This window comes from Podarcis cretensis, assembly GCF_951804945.1.
Source record: "Podarcis cretensis genome assembly, chromosome: 11".
NCBI lineage: Eukaryota > Metazoa > Chordata > Lepidosauria > Squamata > Lacertidae > Podarcis > Podarcis cretensis.
Genome location: NC_137180.1, coordinates 49,096,359 through 49,107,412, shown reverse-complemented (window position 1 = coordinate 49,107,412; position 11,054 = coordinate 49,096,359). Strand labels below are relative to the sequence as shown.

The window sequence follows — 11,054 nt, the reverse complement described above, 5'->3', positions numbered from 1 at the left end:
ATCTTTAGGTTTCAAAATGTGGTCACCCAAACGTTTTGATCTGTTCCTAATGATAATTTTGTTTAGCTCTATCTCTCTATAAATGAACATGCTTATTGAAGAATGCTGGGCTTTGGGATCAGTTTTTGGGAAGATCTTCACATTTCGAAGGAAACAGAACCTTATATATAATTGCAGAGTCTGTTTACGTTTTCAGGCTTGCCAGTGCGAAACTTAACAACTTTTCTCGCATGGAGCCCACCCTTCAACTCCTGGGCGTGCAGTTTGACCAGAATGTGGCCCGAAACATCATGACAGAGCAGCATGGAGCTGCCACCAAACTGATCTACCAATTGTATGTGGCTCTAGAGAAAAAGAAAAAAGCAGGACTCACTGGAGTTGCCATGGATGCAATGAGAGCCTCAGCTCCCGCAAAGCTCAAGAGCGTGGGAACTGAAATGTATCGAGAGGTGAGCTTGTTGAGATAAGAACACCTTTCCCAATAGAGAAGCAGAACATCACATGTGACTATACCTGTCAGATATATACCTATGACACGAGAGATCAAAATACAATTCCTGTAAACCAAATTTCTGTTTTGTATACTGAATATTGCAGGGACTTAATTGATGGGAGTTGTAGTCCAGCACCACTTTCAAGACACATATTGGCTACCTCTGCTCTAGAGTTACTCTAAATTCGCTTTCACCAAACTAATAGCCACTTTAAGAACTCTCTGATCTCTTTGCTTCACAGTGTCCCATCAGGTATCTGCATAGTTCCTTGCATTTTCAGACTCACAACAAATAGCTTTGGCCATTCGTTCCTGGTTTCTATCTTGGCAAGCTGAAACTGGGCAAAAGGCCCAGAAGGCTAAATAAGGAGATCAGAGCTGTAAATCTTTCAGAACATATGTTCCATCCTCACACATACATCCTCACTCTGTATAAGCTGGCTGTACTACCATAAGGGCAAGAATAACTTTAAATTAGCTACATATTTCAGGCCAAATCTACACTGAGGTAGCTGGCATTCCTTTTCACTTGCAAACCTTCTCTTTGATTTAGTTTTGCTCAGGGTGGGTTTGATTTAAATCAAATCGATTTAAAACACGATTTAAACCACTAGTCAGTAAGACTTGATTTACCGTATTTTTCGCACCATAGGACGAACCGGACAATAGCACGCACCTTGTTTTAGAGGGGGGAGAACAAGAAAAAAAAATCTCCCCCTCTCTGCCCAGCGCCCCTTCAGCGAAGCGGCAGGAGGCGCTGCGGATAGAGGGGGGGAATTTCCCCCCTCTTGTTTTCCCACTCTAAAACAAGGTGCCATTCAGGCGGCTACCTTGGAAGCCTGGACAGCGAGAGGGGTCGGTGTGCACCGACCCCTCTCGCTCTCCAGGCTTCAGGTTCCTTTCGACCTGCTCTTTGGGGCTGGCGGGGGAAGCCCACCACCAGCCCCAAAGAGCAGGTCAGGGAGCAGCGGAAAGGCACAGCGGAGAGGCTGCTGCCATAGTCGTGCGTCACCTCTCCAGCTGGGAGAGGGTCGAGGGGCTATGGCTTCTTAAGCCCCTCATGCGCTCTCCCAGCTGGAGAGGTGGCATGCGGCTATAGAGGCTCCTGCCATAGCCGCGCGTCACCTCTCCAGCTGGGAGAGGGTCACGGGGCTATGGCTTCTTTAGCCCTGCGCGCGCTCTCCCGGCTGGAGAGGTGACGCGCGGCTATAGAGGCTCCAGCCATAGCCGCGCGTCACCTCTCCAGCCGGGAGAGGGTCGCGCGGGGCTTCTTTAGCCCCGCACGCGCTCTCCTGGCTGAAGAGGTGACCCGCGGCTATAGAGGCTCCTTCCATAGCCGCGCGTCACCTCTTCTGCCGGGAGAGGATCGCAGGGCTATGGCGTCTTCGCTCCATAGGACGCACACACATTTCCCCTTCATTTTTGACGGTAAATCACTTTTTCTTTTTTTACAGAAAGGCATTCCTGCTGGTATAATCTTATATGCTATAATGTTATTGTTTTAGTTTAAAAAATTGTTTAAATTGTTATTAAGGAAATGATTATTTTTCTCCTTCCAATAAAGTACAGGAGAAAAGTTGTCCAAATATAAACACTTAACTTACTAAACCTCACAATTATTTCATAATTATCTGTCTATGTTTTTCTAATAGTATAAACAAATCAGTAATTTTTGACATAACTGTAAAAACAACTTTGAAGATTTATTATTCCAAAAATGAAACCTTCATCTGATTGTAAATATTGTCTCCATGTTTGTTAACTGATGTGGTTAAACATTTTTTTTAAACTTAGACTGATTTCCAGCACACGTGAAAACCAAAACAAATCCTTATTTCCTAATGGCCTTTGGACTATAATACAACTTAAATAGAAAACTATCTTTAGAAAGATTTTTTTTTTAAATCCAATTTAAATAAAAAAATAAATTTATATTTTAAAAAATCTGATTTAAATAATAAAAAATGATTTTTTAATTTATTTTTTTAAAAAATCATTGGCTTTTATGCTCCCTGGTTTTGCTTCATGAAGTATTTCATTTACGTTGATCTGAGCTGCTTCACTAAACAATAATTTAACAGATACTTTCATCAGATTGATGGATAGTTGACAAAGCTTTCTGAAAAAATGTAGCCTTGAGCTAGCAAGGGAGAATTCATGTGTAGAAGCAGGCATTCATGCATGTGCCCCGCTCTGGAGCCATGTCCACAAATAGGTGTAGTGCTCAGGGTTTCTATTTTTTTTTTAATAATATATTTATTTCTTTTCCCAAAAACAAAAGAAACATCAAAGCAACACAAAACAGCAAAAACAGTACACCAAATAAAAAAGTAAAAAGAAAAGAAAAGGTTAAGAACAAAAACTCCAGTTTTCAGACTCATGTTTACAAAACTTTCTTTCTTGACCTCCTCACGCCTCCCTTTTTTGTATTCCTCTTTGTCCAATCAGATACAGCAAATCCTTACCTTTCTTCAAAACTCATTTCTGGCTATTGTAATCACTTCTATTATGTCTCCAATCTTTCCTCCTTATAAGTAAACACCTTTAACATATTGTTTACTTTGACATAATATAACCTTATTTTTCCACCCTTTTTCTATTACATTTTTTACATATTTTTTAACACTGTACCACTGATGCCATATTATTTCATATCCAACATCATTTTAGCATTCGTACACTTTACAGTGTTTCTGCAAATAGTTCTTAAACATCTTCCAGTCCTCTTCCACCGCTTCTTCTCCCAGGTCTCGGATTCTGCCAGTCATTTCTGCCAATTCCATGTAGTCTATTACTTGCATCTGCCATTCTTCCAAGGTGGGCAAATCTTGTGTTTTCCAGTACTTTGCAATGAGTATTCTTGCTGCTGTTGTCGCATACATAAAAAACGTTCTATCTTTCTTTAACACCAATTGGCCGACTATGCCCAAGAGAAAGGCCTCTGGTTTCTTAGAGAAGGTATATTTAAATACCTTTTTCAGTTCATTATATATCATCTCCCAGAAAGCCTTAATCTTCGGGCACGTCCACCAAAGATGAAAGAATGTACCCTCAGTTTCTTTGCATTTCCAACACTTGTTATCAGGCAGGTGATAAATTTTAGCAAGCTTGACTGGGGTCATGTACCACCTATAAATCATTTTCATAATACTTTCTCTTAAGGCATTACATGCCGTAAACTTCATACCGGTGGTCCACAACTTTTCCCAGTCAGCAAACATAATGTTATGACCAATGTCCTGTGCCCATTTAATCATAGCTGATTTAACTGTTTCATCCTGAGTATTCCATTTCAACAGCAAGTTATACATTCTTGAAAGAATCTTAGTTTTAGGTTCTAACAATTCTGTTTCCAACTTCGATTTTTCCACCTGGAAGCCCAATTTTCTGTCCGCATTATAGGCCTCTCTTATTTGATAATAATGAAGCCAATCTCGCACTTTGTCTTTTAATTTCTCAAAACTCTGCAATTTCAATTTATCTCCTTCTTGTTCTAATATCTCCCAATATTTCGGCCATTTGGCCTCCATATTGAGTCTTTTCAGGGCAGTGCTCAGGGTTTCTAACCTGATCCAGCAGCTTTAGGTGTGTGTGTAGCCTCAGCTAGTAGCTAAGCCGAAGCGCTGATCAGCAATCAGTGCTTACTTAACCACCCATTCCTGGTCAATGCACCAACATTAATTGAATTATCTAATCATTTGCTCAATAGCATCCCAGGGAAACAGATAAAAACTGAAGCAAATCAATCTGTTTGTTGGTGTACGGTGCTTCATTGGAGAAATATTATAATCTTCATATAGCAAATGGTGATATGAGGAAATAGGAATAAAATAAATCAGTGTAATGCAATATAGCAATGTAATACTTTTAGAAAAAATAGCTTTTAAATGTCCTAAGGATTTGGCCACCTTCTAACTTCCTCTAGCCCAACTAGTTGTGAAATTGAATTTCTAAATTCTCTCACATATTTACATTTTGGAAGAGCTACTCATCCAGGCCTGCAGCTGGGCAAAAGCATGCTAAGCAGAGTTGAATAGGGAGCAAGCAGAGAGTGAAAATTATTCCGTGAAGCACCTTTTATATTGAACAGGAACTGTATCTGGAAGATGGAATTTCCCATCTTTTATATCAATGTAATTACTTATGTAGGTGAGCTTACATAAAATGTCGATTGCGGATTACAATAATCTAAGCATAACTGGAACCCTTACTTCTTCTCCACCTAGAGTATGTGCGCCCTGATGCATTCCAGTGCTTGCTTTCCAAAACAGCTCAGTAATGCCATGATTCCATGTATGTTTGGGCACCAAGGCTGTCGTCTTCTTCACATTCCTTAACAGCACATTATGCTTATGGCATGAAATTTCCTTCTAATCATATTGTCATCCAAGATGTCAAAATCTCATACGACTGTCACTGAGAAGCAGCAAATATTTCCAAGCACAGTTAATTTTTTCTATTGCTGTCATCACCATGGCTGCCAGTTAAAAAAAGAGTAAGACTTAGCAGATTCGCTGATTTAGCAGAAATCAAAGGTGGTGGCTACCACCTTTAGTTCTGCAGATTACAAACAATAGTGCTTGGACCATATTGGCTGGCAGTGGATGCTGTTAATCTGGACATTGCTAGCTCTGCAAAACTATGAAATACAGCAAACAGTATTAGGGATGGGGGAGAAATTTGACTTGATTCACATTTAAAGGTAAACCTACCCAGTTCACACTTTCTTAAACAATGTGGAGATGCAGCCATCCTTTAAAAATTCCACTCCTCTGAATTTTTGCAGTACAGTTCTTAGGCAAAGTAATGTGTAAAAAAATGCAGATTTTAGGGTAGACTGTGTATTAAAAATGCATATATTAACTGCACATACTAAAAGGTGTTATATAATGGAAAATGTGTACATTTGGGGAAATTGCATACAAACATGCATATATTAGGAGAAATTCACACTAAGATGCTGGTGAATTTTCACAAGCCCCTCCCTTTTTTATTTAAAAAAAAATGCAAACTGATGTGGAAATGTGGAGAACTGAAGTTTGGAAAAAGGAGAAACTGAAATCAATGGATTCACTCATCCCTGTAGCTGTGAGTTAAGGGACGCAGGTGACGCTGTGGGTTAAACCACAGAGGCTAGGACTTGCTGAACAGAAGGTCAGTGGTTCGAATCGCCGCGACGGGGTGAGCTCCCGTTGCTCGGTCCCTGCTCCTGCCCACCTAGCAGTTCGAAAGCACGTCAAAGTGCAAGTAGATAAATACCGGTGGGAAGGTAAACGGCGTTTCCGTGTGCTGCTCTGGTTCACCAGAAGCAGCTTGGTCATGCTGGCCACATGACCCGGAAGCTGTACGCCAGCTCCCTCGGCCAATAAAGTGAGATGAGCGCCGCAACCCCAGAGTCGGCCACAACTGGAACTAATGGTCAGGGGTCCCTTTACCTTTTATCCAAAACTAGGCCAAGATAAACTATGTTTCAGACATGTAAAAAGCTGTCCTAATTTGACCAGGGCTTAGAGGTAGAGCATTTGCCTTGCATGTAATTCAGGCCCTGGTATCTCTAGTTAAAAGAAGCTGGCAGGAGGGGATGTGAAGAACTTTTCTTTGCCTGAGAACTTAGAGATCTGCTGCCAGTCAGAGTAGGCAATGCTTGGTTAGATGGAGAAAAAGTTATGTCTAAGTATAAGGAGTTTACTATGACTCAATGCGGTATATAAAGATTTCTTCAAATCTTTTGGAAAATCTTCTCATTTCAGCGCCTTAAATGTCTAGTGCCGCGTCAGGTAGACTTGACCCTGCAGCAGATTTCAGACAACTTTCACAGCAAAGCCAAGGACCTCGAAAGTCAGATAGCTCGGATACAGTTTGTGGAGCAACAGCAAGCAAAGAAAATACAGGCGGAAAAAATCGTTGAACAATTTGAAAATGTGAGAAGCCTATTTAATTTTTTTTTATAAAAACCTCAAAGCTGCAGGAAATGTTTGTGCATTGTTTTATGCTTAAGCCTATGAATTTTCCTGCCAGCCGTATCAAACACAATGGGAATTATTTCTAAGTAAATGAGGATTGTGTTGTATATATAATAGAAAGCTAATGGAATTAAATTGTAGTGTTTTCATTTAATTCAGCTAGAACTGGTTCCGTTTGCCCCACAAAGCCTGTAGTATAGCGCTGAATCGGAGCGGAAAGCAATTGGGTTTTCGGAGGATTGCAGTTTGTTCCGATTTAGCACTAAAGAGTGTGTTTTCTAGGGGAAAGTAGTGGGTTAAAGGCAAAACCAATGGGGCTCGTGCCTAGAAAGCATGGGACAAGCATAAAACCTCTTGGACCCATGCTTTCCAGGCACAGGACAAGTAAAAGTGTAGACGATCCCTTAGTTTCATTTGTATATTGCTGAAGGTGATGCTGGAGTGTCATTCCAGTGCTTGGGAATGGGATTCAGGTTGCTTTTGAAGTATATGAATCCTAGACTGCACCAGTGCCTTGCATTTACCCTGGCAGCAAATTGGCAACTAATGCAGTTCTTGCAAAGCTGGCTGAATAGGTTATTGTCTCCCAATAGGAGGGACACAAGCTGCAGCATGCAACACTGTTAACTTCCATTTTGCCTTCAAGAGCAGTCTCGTGCAGAACATATTAAAGCAACTGACTCCAGAACAGGGGTGGGCAAACCTTTTTCCACCCAAGGCCAACATTTCCTGGATAAATTTGCACTAAATCTTATTGGCAATCACGTTGGCAGTGGCTGTAGGTAGACTTCAGTGGGAGGTCAAGAATGTGGTCTGTTGCCATTTTTGCAAAAGAAGCAAAATGTTATACTGAATTCCATTGTGTTGCATTTTTGTTTGAAATCCAGTTATGTTCCTCAGCAAATGATCATATGGAACAACTGATTGCCCTGAGTGGGGATATGCATCTCTTTGGGTGTCAAAAGACACATTCAGTCAGTTTAATGGGGCACAAATGACCGGTGGGGTGGAGATACATATCTGCAGTGGTTGCGAGTGTGGAAAGTTGCTTCTAGGCATAAGTCTTCTTCCTGAATTTGGGTGGGTTTTTTTACCTTTGGTCAAATACCATCCCCCCCCCCACACACACTTTTCAAGCTTTGCACATCCATGCAAAAACTCTTTACCTACTCCCATTTTATTTGAATCATTTACTTAACAATATGCCTCAATAACAGTTTGATCTAGGGCATCATCATTTGGAATAAGACACCAGTCCAAAGCAATTGGGTTTAGGCTTTCAGTCGCTCCACCCCCCACCCCTGCTACTTTGAACACTGACAGGGGAGGCTATTTCCAATGCAACATTTCACGATTCCTGAAATAGGTTTTAGCCTGAAGCTTGACTTCTGAACATTAGAAAATGAATCCTGCTGTGATAAATCATGTTATTTAGCTGCAGTTTCTATGGGAAATTTAAAAAGGTGTTTTTATAAATAACAATTTTTCAACTTATGCTGAGTCACACTTCCAGTGCACTTGCATGAGGTTGCAGACTACTTTTCAATTACATCTTCATTATAGCTGTTCAGCTTGTTACTCTGTGATTATTAAAGTAAATAGGACCGGCACCAGGTTTTGAGGGGGCATGTGCCAAAGTGCTAGCTTGTGGGGCCCCCTGTGTAGGTATAGCTGCCATTATTATGGGCAGCTTAGAGCCACCATTTTCAGTTTTCTCCAAGCTGTCTCACCTGAGGAGTACAAAGTAGCTGTCAGCTAACAGTGGGCCCTGTGTTAAGACTAGGGCACTCAGACCCTGGTGATTGCCTGAGGATGCTGCATACTGCCACCAAGTGTGAAAATCGTGTAGGTTGTGAGGAATGTGCCATCCCACATCCAGCAGCAAGTTCCTCCTGTGTGACATGGTAGGATGTCCTATCGCAGTCTGGGTAGCACTTGACAAACAGGAGGCAGGGCTCTGTGTGACTTGCACTACCCTGCGGCCCATCATTTGCTTGAAGAGAAGCCACCCCTGGGGATGCTCATTAGTAAAACATCTGCTTTGCATTTAGAAGGTCCAAGGTTCCATTCCCAGCATCTCCAGGTAGGGCTGGGAGAGACTCCTGCCCCATATCCTAGAGAGCCACTGCCAGTCAGTGCAGACAGTACTGAGCTAGATAGACCAGTGGTCTGATTCCGTATAAGGGAGTTTCCTATGTTCTTATGTAACAAATAGGGACACGGGTGGCACTGTGGTCTAAACCACTGAGCCTCTTGGGCTTGCTGATCAGAAGGTCAGCGGTCTGAATCCCCATGATGGGGTCAGCTCCCGTTGCTCTGTCCCAGCTCCTGCCAACCTAGCAGTTTGAAAGCATACCAGTGCAAGCAGAAAAATAGGTACTGCAGTGGTGGGAAGGTAAACGGTGTTTCCATGCACTCTTGTTTCCGTCAAATTGTTCCATTGCACCAGAAGCGGTTTAGTCATGCTGGCCACACGACCCGGAAAGCTGTCTGCGGACAAATGCCGGCTCCCTTGGCCTGAAAGCAAGATGAACGTCACAACCCCATAGTCGCCTTTGACTGGACTTAACTGTCCAGGGGTCCAACATGAAACAAATGCCAAATGGTAAGAAATGGCGAACTTATTTGAGATGCTGTTTATAGTGATTACAAGGCCTTTAACTTCTCATAATATCTCATTTTCTTTTTGCTTTGTTTTTTTTTAAAAAACAAAAAAGCTCCCATTATTTATTCCTCCCAATTTTGTAATATGTTTGTGACCTTTGTGTGGGCAGAAAGTTACTCTAAAATGATAGCGCTTTGTGGGTAATTAATACTTACTTAACAGTCAGTAGCCAGTTTTAAATAGCTCATTACCTTCTCATTGGATATTTAGAAAATGGTAGAAAATCGAAGGCAGCATGAAATAATGGCTAAAATTCAAGCAGCAATTATCCAGATTCCCAAACCAGTACTGCAGCGCCCCGTCAAGGCAATTGAAGACCAAAAGATTATGAGAAGGAGGAAGGAAGCAGAGGTAAGTTCTGAACTTTTAGAACTGGAAATTAAAAAATCATAGGCAGAGAAATGCACTAAGTATTCATTGCTCTGGCACTGCATCCCAAATGCCTCCACTTGGAAACAAAGTTTGCTTAATGAGATTTGGAGGGGGAAAAGTATTTGTAGAATTATCAGTTATGTTTCTATGGAATTAATAATCCATTGTGTATCATGATGTCTGAAGAATGTCTGCATGTATGTGTACGTGGAATTCTGGTAGAATAGCTCTTGGGAAGGGGCTTGGGGACCCTGAAGGTGTGTGGCCTTTGAGCTGAAGAAAATGCCTCCCCTGTGTTGCAGGGTATTGAACAAAAGGAAGGAGATTCAGATGTGCCTACTTATTTTTCAGATCACCTATGCAGAAATTAAGAAGTTTGAAAAGCAGATGAAGAAAGAGAGTGGTATGCCTACCAGGCTCACTGAGAGGTAATGTTTGGAACAAGTGACTTCTGGGTAGACTTGCTGTTCCATGTGGAAACTGAAGCAAGTGAGGGTCTCCCAGTCTTGAAGCTGCCAGTCACCTGGTTAATAAGCATTCTTTCTAGGCAAATAGCTTGTCATGCAGATGGGCAGATAAAATGTGTCGGAAGTTACTGCATTGACATTAAATTCTGCTTGCTGGAAACATTGCCTTCTTCGTTTTAATTTTTTGTTGGAAGTACTTTATATTGACTTGTGGTTTATTATACGCATGCTTTTTCACGTGCTATTGGAGTGATATATACAGTTTAAGAATCTTGGTATATATTTCCACTCCAGAGTGTCTTGGGGTTCCTAAAGCAATTGTAGGACTTCAAATGAAAACCTTTCTGTCCACTTTCTCCACGCCAGATATCCTGCTACACCCATTACTTACCTTTTTTGTAAATTAAAACTCCCAATTGCTGTTTCCTTTCTCAAAGGGGAGTTGTTCTAGCTTCATGATAATTTTGGTTGCCATTTTCTGAACCTTTTCCAGCCCAACAACATTTTTTTTTTTTTTAGGTGTGTTGACCAGAACTGTATTCCAAGTGCACTAACTATAATTGGAAATATTATTTTCAGTTCCTTTCCTAATGATCACCGATGTGGAATTTGCATCTTTCACAGCTGCCACACTCTGGTTCACCATTTTCACCAAGATCCCAATATTTTCTTCATGGCCAGTCTCTCACCAGTTCAGACCCCATTAGGATATATGTGAAGTTAGGACAGTTTGTCCCAATGTATGGTACATCACATTACACTTGCTTACAGTGAATTGCATTTGGCATTTTACTGACCATTCAGCCAGTTTGGAGAGAACCTTCTCAAGCTCTCTGCAATCCTTTTCTGTTCTTGTCACCCTGAGCAATTTATTATTATGAACAAAGTTAGTTGCTTAATTGCTCACCCCTTACTCCAGAGATCAATACTGAACACTGAGAGAACTCAGCTGTTACATCCTTCCACTGTCAGAACCTGCTCTCTAATTCCTGCTATTTAAGCATTTACTGATGCATAAGACGACCTGTCCTTTTATCCCATGACTATTAAACTTACTCAGGAGTCTTCGGCCAGTGATTTTATCAAAAGCTTTC

At 41.4% G+C, this 11,054-nt stretch overlaps 1 protein-coding gene across 4 annotated transcripts in view; it reads left to right on the top strand.

The window, feature by feature from the left end:
* The window catches only part of SPEF2 (sperm flagellar 2), a 94,724-nt gene that overhangs the window by 5,729 nt on the left and 77,941 nt on the right, over positions 1–11,054 (top strand). For all 4 annotated transcript variants that reach the window (XM_079994658.1, XM_079994657.1, XM_079994656.1 and 1 more), the window contains exons 3-6: positions 197–449; positions 6,244–6,414; positions 9,332–9,472; positions 9,845–9,921. In XM_079994658.1, the coding sequence (XP_079850784.1) occupies positions 197–449; positions 6,244–6,414; positions 9,332–9,472; positions 9,845–9,921 (642 nt within the window). The remainder of the gene's footprint in view (positions 1–196; positions 450–6,243; positions 6,415–9,331; positions 9,473–9,844; positions 9,922–11,054) is intronic.